The sequence below is a fragment of the Ursus maritimus genome, unplaced genomic scaffold (genome assembly GCF_017311325.1).
Source record: "Ursus maritimus isolate PB19 unplaced genomic scaffold, ASM1731132v1 scaffold_27, whole genome shotgun sequence".
Taxonomy (NCBI): domain Eukaryota; kingdom Metazoa; phylum Chordata; class Mammalia; order Carnivora; family Ursidae; genus Ursus; species Ursus maritimus.
Genome location: NW_024425230.1, coordinates 1,994,453 through 2,014,808, shown reverse-complemented (window position 1 = coordinate 2,014,808; position 20,356 = coordinate 1,994,453). Strand labels below are relative to the sequence as shown.

Genomic DNA, 20,356 nt, shown 5'->3' with positions numbered 1-20,356 from the left:
TCGGAAGAACCTTTCCTGACCACCGACATAGGCCGCATGTCTACTTTCCTCCTCAGATGTTTGTGGAGTAGTAGGAATCACTGTTTCCGTTTAACAGGAGAGGACATCATGAGGTCAGAGGCCACGTCAAAGCCACCAAGTGAGAAAGTCCTGCCCCACACAGCAGGGTGCAAGAGGCCTGGGCCCCTGGCCTGGGGACCGCCATGAACACAGCTACGGCATTCACTTGGAAAAAAAAGTCAAAATAAAAAACCTTCTGGAAGGGATCCATTCTCCACGTAATGCCTACAATTCTCTCCAAACACTTGGACTACTTAAGGAGAGACTAGCCATGTGTCTGGGGCATAAATCTTGTTCACCAGACCGGCTGGCAGTGGTCTGGCTCTGCCACTTCACCAGGTGCTGTCATCTCTCATTCTCAGCTCCCATCAGGGAGACGAGAACCGTCACTGTAGCATCTCCTCGAGCTGGGGGATCGTCAGTGAGATGGTGCAGGCAAGGCTTCTGGCACAGCACCCCCATGGGCTACAGCCTCACACAGGCGGTGCTTCTGTCTACACCCCTGTCCTACACGCGACAATATATGTTTTCTCACGGCTTCGGACTGTTGCACTTTCTTTGTCACCTACTTATAATAGCTGGTCCAAGGCTGGCACACATCTTCTCCTGCTCACATCCAGTTTCCCAGGTTTTCCTTCATCTTCATCTCCTGGCCTCCCAAACACTGGGACACTAAAGCATTTGTTGTCCTTCACTGCATGAGCCTTTCTTTTCCTGTAACCTCCACTCACCTGCAGCGTTCCTTTCCTCACTCACGAGCAAGGGTGCTAAAACGTGTTATTTGTGGCCACTCGAGGTATGTTGTGTGTGCTCTCGAAAGGTGGTTGGGCATATATTTTGCCCTATGTTGTACATGATTGAACTGGACTTGGCCACATGGATCTAAGAGAGAATAAGGTTCCTCCCATGTTTTGTCTTCTGGCATCACTCTTGGGTTTCTTCTCTGAAAATTCGTCTGCTTCTTTGGGTCCAACTACTGTCTGTCTACCATATGCTTTAAAACACAGTCAAGCCCTGATTAATGCCATACAGGACATCTCCTCGTGCACGTTCCACCAAGGTTTGAAACTCATCCCAGTGTTCTCAAATAGTGACTGCTTCCCTAGTTCTTCGTTAACCATCTGGTTTTGAACATCACTGCCTGCTTTTTATTATTTCTGTACCATACGGCACTGGCCCTTCGGGGGCCACCATCAACCCAGCTAGCACGGTGCAGACCAGTCATCACCACTTGCAGGGCATCCACTATGTACTGGGGACATGACTGACCCATGGAGGAGATTTTACTGCTTTTTTTTTTTTTATCATACTGCTAAAAATAATGCACCATTTCTAAGTTGATGACCCTTTTCTGAGTAGCCTTGAGCTCAGTAATTTGAAGAATAGTGAGAGAAACCTGAAACCTTTCCTGATTCACAGAAACTCCAGATAGTCTAGCCTATTTGTCTGGCTTTGTGGGAATGATGGGCTGCCACAAAATGAGTTGCTATGGATTTCCACATGTAAGTGAAATCATATGGTATTTGTTTTTTTCTGTCTGACTCATTTCACTTAGCACAGTACCCTCTGGGTCCATCCATGTTGGCACCAATGGAAAGATTTCATTTTTCATTTATGACTGAGTAATTAATATTCCCCGATTCTTTATCCACTAAAAAAACAAAACAAATAAACAAAACAGAAACAAACTCTAAATACAGACCACAAACTGGTGGTTGCCAGAGGGGAGGTGGGTGGGGGAATGGGTGAAATAGATAAAGAGGTTTAAGAAGTACAAACTTCCAGTCATAGAATCATGGAGATGAAAAGTACAGCATAGGGAATAAAATGAATAATATTATGATAGCTTTTTATGCTAACAAATGGTAACTACATTCATTGTGGTGAGCATTTCATAATGTATAGAATTGTTGAATCATTACGTTATACACTTGAAACTAATAAAATATTGTATGTCAACTCTACTTCAATAAAATAAGGAGGTTGCCATAGCAGAAAACAGAGCATTTTGAAATGTCAAGTGTAAGGAAGAGATTGAGAGTCAAACCATAGTCATGGAAATTGAGAGCAATGATGCTGATTGGCAGTTCTAGATAGAAAATCACTGTCAAGTCTCTGAGTATTGAAAAGGAAATCCTCTCTGCTCCGCGAATAAAGGACAACAGAAAACTCAGTGCAAGTCCTTGCATTCTGGAGGATGCAGGCTGCCACTCTGATGTGTCTGCCCCTGGGTCAGTTTTCTCAGCATCACTTAGGAATCAAATATCTGTGTACCCACCTGCTGCAACACCATCCTTTCTAATAGCTCCCCAAAAGAAAGATGTTGTGTCATCATTTGAAAGATTCTGGGTTGTTAAAACATGTTAAATAAAAATCTACAACCAGCTAAAATTTCCCATTATTTATAGCATTCGGAAATCTGGGAGAAGAAGAAATTCAGGAATTGAAAACAGCACCATCTGTACTGTGGAAGACTGGCAGTGGGGTTGGGGACCCTGAGGGTTTTCACATCACTACTTAGCATGCCCTATGCCTTAAGACTTCTTTGTAAGCCCAGTGGGCTATTGTTTTCTCTGTTCTTTATTTAATTTATCCCGTCTAATATTTCTTTCCTTCAATTAGTTTCAGGTTTAGTTTGCTTTTCTTTTTCTAGTTTCTTAATATATGAAATTAGGTTGTTTCTTCTTTTTTAATGTAGGCATTTATAGCTCTAAATTTCAATCTAGGGACTGTTTTTGTTGCATCCCATAAGTTTTGGTATGCTGCGTTTTTCATTTTCATTCATCTCAAAGTTATTTTCTGATTTCTCTTGTGATTTAGATTTCATTTGTTACTTAGGAATGTGGTTTAATTTCCACATGTTTATGAAGTTTTCACTTTTCCTTCTGTTACTGATTCTTCGTTTTATTCTGCTGTGGTCAGAGGAGATACTCTGTGTGATTTCAATATTTTTAAATTTATTGAAACTTGCTTTGTGGCTGACACATGGTCTACCCTGGATAGTGTTCCGTGTGCCCTTAAAAAAATGTATATTCTGCTGTTGTTGGATGGAGTGTTCTGTATATGGTTGTGTGGTCTGGTTGGTTTACAGTGTCTTCTGTTTAAGTCTTCTATTTTCTGATTAATATTCTGTCCAGTTTTTCTAGCCATTATTGAAAGTGAGGTATTGAAGTGTGATTAATGTATGTATATAATTTCTATATATTCTTGATACTTTGAGCCTTTTATCATTATATAGTGTCCTTCTTTGTCTCTTATAATAAATTTTGTCTTAAGTTCTCATTTGGTTATGGTTTGAATAGAATGTCTTTTTCTATCTTTTCACTTTCAGCTTCTTGTGTTTTTGGAACTAAAGTGAATCTACTGTAGACAGTATGGTTCATATTTCTGTATTGATTCTACCAGTCTCTGCCTGTTAATAGAAGTTTTTATTCCATTTATTTTTAATGCAATTACTGACAAGAAATACTGCCTTTTTTTCTATTCACCTTCTATATGTCTTATTTCTTTTTCATTCCTTAATTCTTCCATTAGTACCTTCTTTTGTGTTCAATTGATTTTTTTCCTAGTGTAACATTTCAATTCCATCTCATTTCTTTTACTGTATATATCTTTAGTTATTTCTTTAGTGCTTACTCTGGGTATTTAAGTTAACATCTAAGTTCATGACAATCAAGTTTGAATTAATACCAACTTAGTCTCAGTGGTATACAAAAACTCTGCTTGGATAGCTCTGTTCCCTTATATTGTTATTGTGACAAATCTCATCTTTTTACATAGTGTTGCCACTAGCGTAGATTAATAATTCTCATCTTATGCATTTGTCCTTTAAATCATATAGGATAAGAAAGGGGTCACAAACCAAAAATATAATAATGCTGGCATTTATATTTATCTATGTTGTTAAAATCTGGAACAGTTCCCTAAAAATGAAAACTCAGTCTTTGCAGATAAGTTCTGTGTGTGTTGGGGTGCTCCTTCAGTGCTTAGCCAGGCAGTTTACAACTTCCATAGCTTTTGTGTCCTGCTTTTGCAGTGCTTTTAGCTCAGCTGGAGATGAGAACTTAGTCTTCTTGGGACTTTTCTGAGCACGCATCCAGCCCTAGGCATGCACATATTTTTCTAGATTTTCTGGACTATGGGGAGCTTTCAGCCCTTACTTCCCCATGTATCTCTTTCCCTAGCCTGTCCTTCCTAGACTTTTCTGTCTGTCTGTTGCTTGCCCCAGCTGTGTGCATTGCCCCATGGCTGTGGTGAATATATTTGTGTTTAAATGTTTTGAACAAATGGTCCCTTAGAGGACACCTCAGCCTTGGGAAACTCTGAGTCAGTTGAAACTAAAGCAAACCTGAGTCAGTCCTTCAGGGACCCACCTTCAGCTCCTGCAGCAGGAATATGGGCTGTCATTTTCGAGGTCACTGCAGAGTTAGAGAATGGGGACTGATAACAGTGTAAGTTCAAATGCCACAGAGCTTGCTCACTGAAATTCACATATTCTTTTTCTTCACTAAGCGTTCTCCTGGCTGTTGTAACTTCTTTATTAGATTCCAGTTCTAAAAAAAAAAAAAAAATGATGCTGACAGTTTTTGTCAGCTTATTCATTGCTTTTGTGGATGTTTCTTAATTCGCCACTTTCACTGATGTCACCTTTATTTCTTCCCTAGCATTTTTAAAGCATCTATTATGTGTCAGGCATTGCATTACATATTTATATTCAGGACTTAAAACAGCACTGTAAAATAAGCTTTAGAATCCCCGTTAGAGGATAGTTTGGGCCCAGGAATGCTGAGTAACACAGCAAGTACACAGAGCCTGAGATGAGAGTTGAAGCAGGGTCTATTTGATTCTACTACCTCTTCTCTCTGCTTTCTCCTGCATTACAGTTTTGATTGCCTTATGTTTCATGATTAAAGACGTACTTGAATTTCATTTTTCTTTTTTTTTTTTAAGATTTTATTTATTTATTTGACAGAGATAGAGACAGCCAGCGAGAGAGGGAACACAAGCAGGGGAGTGGGAGAGGAAGAAGCAGACTCATAGTGGAGGAGCCTGATGTGGGTCTCGATCCCATAATGCCGGGATCACGCCCTGAGCCGAAGGCAGACACTTAACCGCTATGCCACCCAGGCGCCCCAAGACATACTTGAATTTCATTTTGAGAAAGGAACATCTTCGCATATTTGTGCTGTTCCTTTTTTGCAGCATTTTTTTTTTAATTGTTCAGGCGTGTCTTTATTTTCGTACATTTGATCTAATAAGAATTATTGCTGGGCATGGGAATACATATAAAAATTTAAACAAAATATTTCCACTCTCAGGTAAATCATTATAATACCTTCCTGAGAAACGTAAGTATTAAGAATAGATACAGCCATGGTAATCACAATAGATCAATAAAGTTTATGTTCCCTTTTGATAAGAAGTATGCTAACTTTGGGAAGAATTATCACACATACACTAATTTTCTCAAAATAAATGAGAATTGCTGACATCTTTCCAATAGCTGAGAGGAATGCAAAGTTCAGAGAGAATTTTTAGCCTGGCATAATTCCAGTGGTTGATCTCATGTACATTCTTATTACAATAAGAGTACAAAATGAATTAATTAGCTTTCAACTAACTGTTGAAATCTGTAATTCAAGCTTGAAGTAAGTTGTAGAATTTGGCTCCATTGCTAAAAAGAAGACATTCATTATGTTAAAACACATTTTTTTTTAAAGCGTGGAACTCTAGAATTGTATAAATCAGAACATTCATCATTTTAGCATACTCTTATTTGAACTTTCAGATAGTTTCCTAATTTCTGCTTTTTACAAGGTTGCCCTTCACTGAATTTAAATTCGATTACATTTTAAGCAGGTCACTGCACACTTTATTATTTTAGATCTCCGTTGACTACTCCCCATTCCCATACCTCACTAACTCCTGATGAACTTGGTATCTCATCTCTTCATGATCACAGGCAAAACCCCTGCCTGTGATTTGGGTAGGGCCAGGGTTAGTGCTATGGGGAAGATCCCTTAGGAGGTTGGCTAACCAGAACAAGCACAATGGCCAGGTGCTGAAAGTAGCAAGGCTTGCAGTTCTGGTCTGGACCACACACAATTGCAGGGACCAGTACACACATTACAGTTAATAAAAAGGCAGGGGAATGGATGAGCCTGGCATCAGGAACCTTTGGGTTCCAACATACACTGTTCCCAACTTGACAATGTTTAGATTCAAAAAGTTCAGTTTTTATATAGTTGACTGAGTTTTAGAATACATTTTTCCTCAAAACATTGTTATAAATTATAGTCAGGTTCCCAAGAACTGGTAATTCCTAACTAACCAGTAGTATGCATGGTATCATGTTAGTGATTGTTCATAACAAGACAAATGCTTTGTTGCATTCTTTTATTTAATGAAAAAGTTTGCAGTTTTTTTCCTGAATGCAGGCATACAAGGGAGAAAGCTCCAGTGGGGCAGGGTTTTAGCATCAGGAAGGTATCAAAAGGAAAGTTCTGAAGGAGAAGCATGGCTAAGCGTATTCCTAGCACTAGTAAATTATTAAATGTATATAATTTATACTTATAATAATATATTTACATATTTGTATTAATAATAATGCCAGTTCTCTGTAATTGAATACATGAATAAACTTCTCTTCATTTGCTGATCTAGAGGTGAGTCAAATATAGGAAGAGGAGGCATATACTCCTCAGAGCTGGGCTTCCAGACACCCCCTCACAGTAGAAAAGCTACTCCTCACATGCAGTGTGAATCTACAGTTCCATCAACAAAGAGGATGCGATTTAGCTACAGAGAAAGGAGAACTCTCCAGCAGCATCCCTACTGAAGGGTTGGAGGAGCCCTTCACGAGCCCATGCAGGTGGGAATAAGCCAGAGGCAGCCCAGGGAGGCTACAGTACAATAACGATGCTGCCTATGGGAATGGCAGGTCAGCCGCGCCAGCTTTGCTCTGTCTCGAAACCCTGCAGCCTTTCAGATGGGAGCAGGTGTGGTAAGTAGAAAGTTGTCTGCATTAAGCATTCATCTGTTCCGTACAAGGACTCATAGGGTTAGAAGCCTATCATGACCAAATTAAGCCGCCTTTCTTTCCCATAACACCAATCATTAGATGCTATGTTAATGTTTAATTCTTAGAGTTCCCAAACAAATTTCATATATTGCCTGAGAGCCACTGTAGCATCTTTACAGAGAGATTGTTTCCACAAGTGAATCTAGCTGAGGCATGGTGTATGGCTCACAAACTGACCAAGGCAGGACACTTGGCTCGAGATGCTATTTCATTAGCAAGGTCTGAATTTTCATTGTGGCTAACACTGTGTGAGCTGTTTATAAATTGGCTAATATTACCAAATTTCTTTCTTAACTTTGGGAAATGATTTCAACATATACATGGGGCTGCTATTCAGCACACTAACAACTGACCATTTGACTTCTAATACTATTTTTTTAAGGGAAACTACTGTATTACTTTTCTATTGCTGCTGTAACAACTTACCACGAATTTAGTGACTTCAGACAACATACATTTATTATTCACTGCTCTGGAGACTAGGAGTGTGAAGCTTTTGGCAAGATTGTGTCTCTTTCAGATTCTCTAGGGAAGAATATTTTCTTGCCTTTTCCAGCTTCTGGAGGATGCGTGCATTCCTTGGCTCATGGCCCTGCCATCACTCCTTCCATCATCACATCTCTTTTTCTCTGACTCTGACACTTCTGTTTTTCTTCTTTTAAGTAGCCTTATGATTACATTGGGCTCAGCCAGATAACCTGGAATAATCTTCCCATCTCAAGAGCCTTAATCCTGTCCTAATCTGAAAAGTTCCTTTTACTGTGGTAGGTAGAAAGGATTAGGACATGACCATCTTTGGAAGTTATTATTTTGCCTACCACAATCTGTCTTCTGGTCCTCCCCAAAACTCATGTCTTTCCCACATGCAAAATGTATTAACCCCATCCCAATATCTCCAAATGTCGCAACTCATTACAGCATTGAATTAAAGTCCATAATCTCAGCTAAATCTCAGCAGCTCAAAAGTTCCAAATATCATTATCTAAATCAGCTATGCAAGATGATCGGGGTATGATCTACCCTGAGGCACAATTCCTTCCCATCTGTGAATTTGTGGAACTCAAGAAACAAGTGTCTTCTCCCCAAATCAAATGGTTGGACAGGCATATGATAACAGTTACAGATATTTCCATTTGAAAGGTGAGAAAATTTCAGGAGAAAATGAAGCACTATTCCCTCTCTCTGTCCTTTTCAGTCCAAATTGGCATTGTTTCTGCTGGTATAAAATTCTCAAAAATTTTGTAGGTCTCCTGTGTGTGTCTCAACAATTCACACCACTAGACAAGAAGCTCCTACTTAAATCTTTCATGGATAATCTAATCTTTATTCCTGGCTTTTGCTTACACGGTTGAGGGGTGCCATGAGTCACATACCTAATCTCAGAGAGTCTAATGTGTAACTGAATACTTTGACCCTTTGATACTTTTGAGGAGTTAGCAAAAGTTTGTCCAACCACACCCTTGTCTTTATTTTAAGAGCATTCTTTCCTGACAGTTAATCTCCTAATTACAGCATCTTCTGCAACCTGAAAAGACAGAATTTCCCAGATGAAGTCCTGGTCCCTCATCCTATCTTTTTCTTCTCACATTTTACTATAAGCAGTAGGAAGAAAACAGGCCACAACCTCAACACTCTGCTTGGAAACCTCATCTAAGTATCCGATTTCATCATCGTATTAGTTGCATATAACACCCAGAATTCTTTCTGGATTCTCTAGGAAAGAATCTGTTCCCTGCCTCTTCCACCTTCTAGAAGCTACCCACATTCTTGAGTTCATGGCCACACTGCCCTGATCTCTGCTTCTGTCATCACATCTCCTTTTCTGACCCTGATACTCCTGCCTCTCTCTCATAAGAACCCTTGTGATTACGATTACACTGGGCCCATCTGTATAAACCAGGATAATCGCCCCTATCCCAAAGGCCCTAATTTAATCACATCTGTAAACTTCCTTTGCCACTTAAAGTAACATATCTATAGGTTGGGAGTGTGGGGAGTTAGGACATGGGCATCTCTGTAGGACCATTTTTCTATGTGCCACCACCATACCTTCTGCTGCACCGATGCAGTATTTTCATGTAAGTGAAGCGGAAGAGATTATTAGGTAGACATCTGGAGACTAACCCCCTTTGCACACTTATCAACTTTTTTCCCCCCAGAAAATAAAAGCAACTGTTATTATCTTTCTTCTTCAGAGGGGAAATTGGAGCAGAGAAGTTAGGCAGTTTTACAAACTGTTAGTTAGTTAGTTAGTTAGTTAGTTAGTTAGTTTATAGTTAGTTAATAGCAAAGCGACCCTAGAATTTGGCTGTTTTAACCATCTTAAAGTGATCTCCACTGTGAGCTACCCCCTGGTCAAGCGGAGACCTCTGTAATGAGTTTAGTACCCTAAACCCTTGATTAGTATGATATAAATCCAAGTTGAAGGAAGTAGTTTATCTCACAAAATGCCCTTTCCTGACCCCAAAAATAAAATGTTGTTGAAAATTGGGACATGTGTTTCAGTAAGTAATGCTTGAATGTCTTAACAGAAATGGGAAGAAAAATAGAAAATTGACCTCTGGGGGAGGAAAATGCTGGATTCTTGGATCTACCAGTAATTCAGAGAAGTTTTTCCATAAGGGACATTTCTTAACCTTTTAGATTTCATTTCCTTCATCTGAAAAGTGAAAGTTTCTAGTAGGTGGCCTGGCTGGCTCCTTTGAGCTATGACAATCTATTATTCCTTAGAGTGCTTTGATCTCATTTCTGTATGAAGGAGGTTGGTTATATATCAAGGCATTCTACATTTCAGGGAACCCATCAGTGGAAGGTTTCCTCTTATCTAGAGATATTTTTTGAGTATTATAAAAGCATTGCCATTTTTGAAATGTTCAAAGAGATCAAAAATTTAAATGTTGTTCCCCTACTGAGACTGAAACCATTTGCTTTTAGGGGAGTTAGCTGAATAATACATCCATCCTTTAGAAGAAAGTTGCCATCATAGATGTATATTTTTCCAGTGTTTGGGTTTGGAATTCTACTTCTAAGGAGGTCTGTTAAAATGGGGGAACAATCCATGAGGCTTTAATGATAGCACTTATTGAGATGGTAATTGCAGAATTACTATTTTTTTATGTTTTTACTGGGATTATTTCTTCTTTAAACATATTCTTCTTTTTAGATCCAGCTAAATTCTGTCCACCAGTCTCTTCCCACCATCACTAAACCCTCTGTTCCTGCAGCTATATGCTGAAAGCAGACTCCTTAGTGTATAATCCTTACCATCTTTAAATGTCAGTGCAGTAGCTTTCAAAAGGTAACCAGTTTTCAGGGCCAAACAGCCATAATAAAGCAGGACATGAGATGAACTGAGCAGGTAAGAAAGACCACCATGACAGAAAGGAAGACTTCTCATCCCTCTTATAAATACATGGTGTTGGCCAAGAAAGAAGGAGGGCATGAGAAAAAGGGGGAAAAGCCAGGAGTGAGCAGTGTGCCCAAGATGGGAGGTCCAGTCTCCTTGAGGGGATGTTCTCTGACAAGTAGGGGCAAACAATAGAAATGTCAGGTGGTGGTGCCTCCTCCAGTGGCCACGGAGATGGAAGCAAAGTACCACATGGAGCACAGAGAGAAGAGGAATTAACCATGATTCACAACACTGCCAAGGACTTAACCAGCACATCTGGCTTCAAGTCAGCCTCCGGACCCAGTGAGCAGTAGAGTGTTTTCTGGGGTCAGAAGCTCAGTTATATGAGCTGGCAGACATGGCTGTGTCTAGAGAGAAAATTCCTCCATGGAGAGACCATCTCCACGTCACCCTCATGATGGGAGTGGGGCCCATAAAGTTGTCAGCACTTTGGGAGGGCAGCTTGAAAACTGCAGTGCTGGGTCTGCTGGTTCAAGTGTGTAGTACCTGTCGCTGGACTAAGACAGTCAGGATCACCTGAAGCATCCCCGCTTACGCCCTACCTCACACTGCTCCCACTGACTGAGCCCAGGGTCTTCCTTACACCTGCATCCATAAACTGTTTGAACAGAGGCTGTAGACCAGCACAGAATCTCCTAATCAAAACTATTCTCCTTTAAGCTCCTACACCACTGTTACTTTGCGTGCTTATTCTCACGTTTATTGCTTTGTACCTGGCATTGCAGCTTTATATATACTTCCTATCTTCCTACTAAAAATTTGCTTCTGAAGAAAATTTCAGGTTTTCTGAGCTCATTGTGAATTTATTCTCTAAAACATTTTTTATTCTTTTAAGTTTTTTGTCCCACTATTTGCTTTACTTTAAAATTTTCTTAAATTTGCTAACAAACAACTAAAGTTAACATTATTTTCTTTTGTGTTGGCTAAATGTTCTCTTCACAGACTGTGATTTTTTGTCATAAGTTTCTTAATTCTAATAAGTAAGTACCTTATCCACTTCATAGTCTCTAATAATAGTCCTTTTACAGAATTTATGTTTCAAGAGGTCCACTGCAGATTATTTATCATGTAAAACAATCTAAAATTCTAACAATAATTGCTTTAATATCTTAAATAATATATCCATTATTAATAATAGAAAATGGAACAATTAATCTTATATAAATATTTATAATAATATATCCGTTATTATTTATCTTTATACATAATTGATTTAATATTGTACACATTATATTACATATGTATATATTATATATATATATATATTATATGTATATGCACATACATAGAGCCCACACATCTGCATCCTAGAATTAAATAGTTTGTCTTTCAAAGTCATGATTATGTAGAGATTTTCACATGGAAAGTACCCTGTTCTTAAGGTCAGGTATATGAAAGACTGAATTTTGTATACCAAGAACAAAAAGAAAACACATGTACATATCAAAAAACTCTGGACAAAATTTACGGGTGAAATGATAAGTGAAATGATATCTATTTGTAGTTTTCTCCTTTACAAGTCTCCTGTATGTTCCCATATCCTTCGATGAACATATATCATTTTAAATGAGTATGATACTTAGGTGCTATATTCTAGTCTATGTGCGCTCACACCTTTGAAGCATTACTCCATCCTTGGGGGAATGGCCCCTCAAACCAGAGGCAGCAGAGGATTTCTTCTCTTTGACGGACACAGACCTTTCTTGCACTGAATCATATTTTTGTGTCATTCATTCAGAGAATACATACATTGACTACTCTGCGCCCAATTTAATAGCAAAAGTTTACTCTGTTTTAACAGAAGGAAGTAGTGAAGGCAAAAATGAATGTTTTTACATTTTTATTCTCACCCTGGGCACATAGCCAAGATCCAGACTCAATATAAGAGGGAAGGACCAATAGTGCTAATATCATGTCGAATTATTATTTGTCTAAAAATGTAATTATAACATCTGTTTAAAGGTGAATGTTTTATATTATGATTTCATTCTGTATAATTTCATTTCATTTTAAATAGTAGAATAAGAAACTTAAGAAACAGAAGATTAACTCATTAATGAAATTTAGATTTGCTACCTAATTAGTAAAGGCTGTAGAGAAATAAAAGCATGACAGTGTTGCAACTTTGGAGGCGTGCAGAACCCATTACTACTTGGTATGTGGAGGATGTGCCATTAGGGAGCCACAGCAGTCAGGGGCCTGGGTTCAAATCATGACTCCACGACTTACTAGCTCTGCATCCTTGTCCTGATCCTTTAATATCTGTGCATCACTTTCCTGCCTTGGCTGGGGTATTAATAGTGGCAAATCTCATCGTGCTGTTCTGATTAGATGTGTTAATGCAGCTAAGCATTTGACATAGTGCCTGGCATAGACCTGGTGGATATTATGTCCATTACTGTTTGAGTCATTGGTGACAGTGGTAGTAGATGGTGGTGTTATTATCTGGAAGACCAGACTTGGATTAAAAACAATTAGGTTGTACCAGAAGATTGCAGTCATAACACAATTTCACCTACTCTGCAGTGTCATGTCATCAGTCCAGTACACAATAATTATAGCCAGCTTCCGGTCAAAATTTGGACTGAGCATTTATTACACATTTATATTTTTTGAGCTTATAAACTATTTCAGAAAATACATACATTTTCAGCCTTGTCAAAGGAAGTTTTTAGATTACTCTGAGTAAGGGATGGGAAACAAAGAATAAATCATTTTTAAAGGCATCTGAAAATTGCTTTACAAGTGGTAATGTATGTACAGACACACACACCAAGCCACAGAACTGAGTAGATGTGACTTAAGCCTTATTTCCAAATCAGTGGAAATCTATATAATTTGGTGAAACAGTTTAGACAATTTCATGAAATATGGTAATTAAAATAATGAGTGAAGTGCTTAACATGGCTTTATGGAACATGGTGGCTGCTGAGTAAATAGCCAGAATTGGAGAGTCATTTAAAGGTCTTCATCTCTTACTTTTCAGCTTGACCATCTCCGCAGAATGCCCAATGCAACTTGAGGATTTCCCGATGGATGCCCATGCTTGCCCTCTGAAATTTGGCAGCTGTAAGTTATTTTCACAAGTAAGAACCATGGATATACTTTCAGAGTTATTTCCACATTCATTCAGAATTTAGGTTCCATATGTGAATAAGCATGATATGGATAGCAGTCTGCTTGTGGAGACTGGAATGCTGTGGATTGCTTATACCTTTGTCCTCACAGACTAGTTTCCTTATCTATGAGAGAATGTGAGTGGAGGCACAAGCCATCTAGAATATGATCCCGGAGAAGTGTTTCCAGACCTTCACCTGGCAGTTCTTTCTTGTTTTCACTTCTCAGATTGCAGGTTGCCTCCTCCAAGGGACAAAACTTCAAGACCCACTTTCCAGTACCCAGCTAGTATCTTTTCTGTTGCATTGTAGTCGTTGCTGTCTTAACTCACTTCTTCTAGAGTGTTCATGAGAGCAATGACCTTGTCGTATTCACCCTTACTACTCACCTTGTACACATATTGGGAAACTTGTTGCTTGAACAAATAATTATTCATTAGGTGAATATCTCTCTGAATCTAGTAGAAAGTCTTGAATTCCAGCCATTCCAGACAGTGGAGTGATGATACTGGTCCCGACATATGCCTGCAACCTCATCCTCACTTCTGAGATGCTGGAAGGCAGGGTTAGAACCAAACTATTCCATTCTTTCTTTATGCTATCCATTTGTGCTCATGCTATGTGAAGTTTTCATTTTTAAAAGCAGAAAAATGTGCTCTTTGAGATTGAGCATCAGATTTGTATTAAGGTACTATATTTTTTATAATTGATGAACCAATATTGTTACATTATGTTAGGGTTCACTCTTGTGTTGTATATTCTGTAGGTTTTGATAAGTGTATAATGACATACATACACCATTATATTATCATACAAAGCGGTTTCCTTAGAATCCTTTTACTCCACTGATTCACCCTCCCTTCCCTCAGTCCCTAAAAACTGATCTTTTGACTGTATCCATAGTTGTTCCTTTTCCAGAATGTCATACAGTTGAAATCATATAGTATGCAGCCTTGTCAGATTGCTGCTTTTACTTGGTAATATGTATTTATGGTTTCTCCATGCCTTATTTCCTTTTAGTGCTGAGTAATATTCCATTGTCTGGTTGTACCATAATTTATCCATTCACCTGTTGAATGACAACTTGGTTGCTTCCAAGTGTGGGCAATTATAAAGAAAGCTGCTAAAACCATCTGTGTGTAGGTTTTTGTGTGGACATACATTTTCAACTCCTTTGGTTAAATATCAGGAAGCACCAATGCTGGATCATATAGTGTGAATATGTTTAGCTGTGTAAGAAGTTGACAAATTGTCATTCCCACTAGCAAAGAATAAGAGTTGCTCCACATCTTCACCAGCATTTGGTGTTATCAGTATATGGGATTTTATCTATTCCAATAGGTGTGTAATGGTAACTTATTTTAATTTATAATATCCTTATGACATATGATACTGAATAGCTTTTCATATGTTTATTTGCCATCTGTTTATGGTGTTTTGGTGAGGTGTCTGTTCAGGGCTTTTGCCCATTTTAATCTGGTTGTTCATTTTCTTATTATTTAGTTTCAAGAGTTCTTGGTATATTTTGTGTATCAGCTCTCTATCAGATATGTGTTCTGCAAATATTTTCTCCAAGTCTCCAGCTTATCATCTCATTTTCTTGACAGTGTCATTCAATAGCAGACATTTATAATTATAATGAAGTCTAGCTTATTAATTCTTTCTTTAATGGATCATGTCTCTGATGTATCTAAAAACTAAGGTTATCTTGATTTCCTTCTGTGTTATCACCTAGGAGCTTTATAGTTTTGCATTTTATGCATAAGTCTGTGATCTATTTTGAGTTAATTTTTGTGATGATCTAAGGTCTATGTCTAGACCCTCTTTTTTTTTAATTTGCATGTGGATGTCTAGTTGTTTCAGCACCATTTGTTGAAAAGACTATCTTTAGTCCATTGTATTGCCTTTGTCAAAGAGCAGTTGACTTGGTTTGTGTGGGTCTATTTTTGATCTTTCTAATCTGTTCCATTGATCTATTTGCCTATTCTTTTTCCAATACTACAATGTCTTGAGTATTATAACTTTATACTAAGTCTTGAAGTTGGGTAGTGTCAGTTCTCTGACTTCGCTCTTCTTCAGTATTGTGCTGACTATTCTTTTGCCCATCCACATAAACTTTAGAGTCAATATGTCAATATCCACAAAATAACTTGCTGGGATTTTAATTGTTACTGCATTGGATCTATAGATCAAGTAGGGAAAAACTGATATCTTGACATAATTTAGGCCTCCTGTTCATGAACGTGAAATAACTCCATTTGTTTAGATCTTCTTTGATTTCTTTCATTAGTATTTTGTACTTTTCTCTATATAAGCCAGATTACCTTGGCACCAAAACTAAAGATATTGCAAAAATGACAAAACTTTGGATCAGCATCCCTCATGTATAGAGACAAAAAAATCCTTGACAAGGTATGAGTACATTGGATTCAACAATAAAATGAATAATACACAATGACCAAGACCAAGCAGTTTATTCCAGAGATGCAAGACTGAGTTATAATCCACTATTTTAACATTCTAAACAAGAAAATTAACATAATAGGGGCACCTCGGTGGCTCAGTCGATTAAGCATCTTACTTTTTGTTTCAGCTCAGGTCATGATCTCAGGGTTGTGAGATTAAGCCTCGTGTCAGGCTCTGACTGGGTGTGGAGCCTGCTTGGGGTTCTCTCTCTCTCCTCTCTCTCTGCCCCTACTGTGCTCACATACACTGTCTCTCTAAAAAAATAAAATATTTAAAAAAAGGAAAAAAAGAAAACTAACGTAGTAATATCAATTGATGCAGGAAAAGCATTCTCAGAAAACTAGTAATAGATGGGAAATTCCCGAATTTGAGAAAGTACTTCTACAAACAACCACAATGAAAAACTATATTAATATTACACTTAATGTAAAAAAAGGACTGAATAGTTTCCTAAGACTGAGAATAAGGAATTGATGTCTGCTTTCACCACTTTTACTCAACATAATGCTGGAAATTCTAACCTGTGCAATAAAACAGGACAAGGAAATAAAAGATACAAAGATTAACAAGAAAAAAAAAACTTTCTTTTTTTTCTGATCTGTACACTTTTATTTCCCTTTCTTGTCTTATTGCATTAGTTAGGACTTCCCATTTCCTGTCTAGTTATTTCACATCAGTTCTTGAGAAAGAGGTATTGAAATCTCCAAGTATAATTGTGCATTTGTATATTTCCACTTTCAGTTCAATCAGTTTTTGCTTCACATATTTTTCAGCTTTTATTTGGTGAATACACATTTGGGATTGTTAGGTCTTCTTCGTGTATTTGTATAATATCCCTCTCTGTCTGTGGTAATTTTCTTTGTTTTGAAGTCAGCCTGATATCCACATAGCCACTCTTGCTTTTTTTTTGAATAATGTTTGAATGTTACTTATTTTTTTCTTATTTTTCTCTGAACACTTACATGTCATTATGGGAAAATAAGTTTCTTATCGATGGCATATAGCTAGGTCAGATTTTTTAATTAACTTTGTCAGTCTGTGTCTTTTACTTGGTATATTTTCATCATTTATGTACAATGTATCTATTGATACATTAGTGCTTAAGTCTGCCATTTTGTTTATTTATTTTTAGTTTTGTTCTCTATTTTTCGCATTTCTCTATTCTCTTTTTTCTGCCTCCCTGTTAGCTGGACAATTATTATGATTAATTATTGTATTATTATTAAATTTTTATTTACTTATAGTATTTTTCTATACAGTTTTTCCTCAACTTATGATGGGATTACACCTTGATAAACTCATTGTAAGTTAAAAATATTGTAATTTGAAAATGCATTTATTATACCTAATCTATAGAAAACCATACCTTAATCTAGCTTACCTTAAATGTCCTCAGAACACTTATATTAGCTGACAGTTGGACTAAATCATCTAACACAAAGCCTATTTTATTATAAAATGTTGTATATCTTATGTAATTTATTGAATATAATGCAAAAATGAAAAACAGAATGGTCGCATAGGCACAGAATGGTTATAAATGTGTCAGTTGTTAATCCTTGTGATCATGTGGTTGATTGGGGGTCATGGCTCAGTGCCACAGCCCAGAACCACATATTGCTAGGCTGGGAAAAGATCACAATTCAAAATTTGAAGTGCAGTTGCTACAAAGTGCATATTGTTTTTGTACCACCAGGATGAAAAGTCATAAGTCAAACCATCTTAAGTTGGGAACTGTGTATATTTGTGGATAGTTTTTTGGTTGTTGCTACCATTGTTTACATACAGTTGACCCTTGAACAGTATCACAGAGGCACCAACTTCCCACACAGTTGAAAATCCATGTATAACTTTTGACTCCCCAAGACTTAATTACTAATAACCTGCTGTTCACTGGAAGCCTTACCAATAACCCAAACAGTCAATTTACACATATTTTGTATGTTAGAGGTATTATATACTGTATTCTTAAAATTAAGTAAGTGGGGGGGGGAATGTTTTATTAAGAAAATCATAAGGAAGAGAAAATACATTTAAGTATTGTACTATACTTATTTAAAAAAATCCATGTATTAGTGGACCTACATGTTCATACCGATGTTGTTTAAGGGTCAACTGTATACATAACTTATCACAGTTTACTGGTGTCTTCATTTTACCAGATCAACTGAAAAATAAAATCCTTACCTCCCTTTATATTTGCTTATCTTCCCATAATTACAATACCGTTGCCTAAAGGTGTTCTTTTTGTACACCTAGAACCATATTAGAAAGTGTTGTAGTTTTTATTTGAACCATCAAACTTAGTTTTAGAAACTCAAGACAAGAAGGATATTCTACTATATTTACCTATATTTTTACCTACTGTGTTCTTTTATATTAAGTGTTCCAAGGTTTCTCCTTTAAAACTAAGTTATTTTGGGAGGAGTTAAGATGGCGGAGGAGTAGGGGACCCCTTTTTCAGCCGGTCCCCCAAGATGAGCTGGATAGGTACCAGACCAGCCTGAACAACCACGGAATCAGCCTGAGATGTGGGAAGATACATCTGGATCTCTACAAATGAACATCTCCAGCGCTGAGTATTGAGGTACGAAGCAGGGAGCCGTGAAACCGCACACAGATATCGGAAGATAAACGGAAGGGGAGGGAGCCGCCGCGTTCGGGCGCCGGGAAGCAGTAGCCACCTGCACGGGGGAGTGGGCTGACTCACGGACCGGCACCCGCAGAGAGCAGACTGAGACTGTGAGCTGGGGAAGACGCACCACCAGACTGAAACGAAGCTCCCATACACTCACTGGATCCAGACTGAGACCGGGAGCTTCGGGAGCGCGCGCGGGGGCGGCTGGCGGCGTTAGAAACACAAAGGACAGAGACGCGCCGGCCCTGGAAGTGAGGGCTGGGACGCCGGGTGTGGGGCGCACATCCCGGGACGCTGCAGGGTTGAGCAGCACCAACAGTAACAGAGTTAAAGTGGCCAGAACATCAGTGGAGAACGGGCCGCAATCCCTCTGTTCTGAGAAAGAGGCTGAGATTCGGCCGCTGCTGCTCTGACTCTCAGAAGAGGCACAGCAGACCACCAGGGAAAGCCGCCAGAGAACAAAAGCCTGGAAATACCAGCTCACAGTGTGCCTATCCCCATCCCCCCTCGCAGGGGACATGGAGACTCTACCCAAACAGGGTTCCCTGAGTATCGGCGTGGCAGGCCCCTCCCCCAGAAGGCAGGCTGAAAAATCAAGCAGCCCACATCCTGGGGCACCTGGGTGGCGCAGTCCTTAAGCGTCTGCCTTGGGCTCAGGGCGTGATCCCTGCATTCCAGAATCAAGTCCCGCATCGGGCTCCTCCACTGGGAGCCTGGTTCTTCCTCTCCCACTCCCCCGCTTGTGTTCCCTTTCTCGCTGGCTGTCTTTCTGTCACATAAATAAAATCTTTAAAAAAAAAAAAAGTAGCCCACATCCCTAAGATCCCTATAAAACAAGGGTGCACAGCCTGGGTCCTGGTCAATAATTCGGGCTCTGGACAACCCCGCAACCTCTCCTGATCAGAATGATGGGAAAGAGAAACCCCCCCAACAAAAAAAAGACAATGAGTCTGTTGCCTCTGCCACAGAACTAATGGATATGTATATAACCAAATTATCAGAAATGGAATTCAGAGTAACAATGGTAAAGATGACGTGTAGACTTGAAAAAAGTATTAACAAAAATATTGAGAATATAGAATCTCTAAGAGCGGAAATGAGAGCGAATCTGGCAGAAATTAAAAATTCTATGAGCCAAATGCAGTCAAAACTAGAGGCTCTGACGGCCAGGGTGAATGAGGCAGAAGAACGTATCAGCAAATTGGAGGATGGGTTAGTAGAAGAAAAAGCTAAAATAGAATCTGGACTCAAAAAAATCCACACTCAGGAATGTAGGTTACGGGAGATTACTGACTCAATGAAACGTTCCAATGTCAGAATCATCGGCATCCCCGAGGGGGTGGAGAAAAACAGAGGTCTAGAAGAGATATTTGAACAAATTGTAGCTGAAAACTTCCCTAATCTAGCAAAGGAAACAAGCATTCGTGTCCAAGAGGGAGAGAAGACCCCTCCCAAGCTCAACCACGACGAACCTATGTCACGTCATGTCATAGTGTAATTCACAAAATTAGATCCAAGGATACAGTATTGAAAGCGGCCAGGGCAAAGAAATTTCTCATGTACCAAGGCAAAGGTATCAGAATTAC

At 38.7% G+C, this 20,356-nt stretch overlaps 1 protein-coding gene across 2 annotated transcripts in view; it reads left to right on the top strand.

Annotated features, from left to right (window-relative positions):
* GABRA5 (gamma-aminobutyric acid type A receptor subunit alpha5) overlaps positions 1-20,356 on the top strand; it is a 108,984-nt gene that overhangs the window by 33,650 nt on the left and 54,978 nt on the right. For both annotated transcript variants that reach the window (XM_008706320.2, XM_008706321.2), the window contains one exon: positions 13,537-13,619. In XM_008706320.2, coding sequence (XP_008704542.1) covers positions 13,537-13,619 — 83 coding nt within the window. The remainder of the gene's footprint in view (positions 1-13,536; positions 13,620-20,356) is intronic.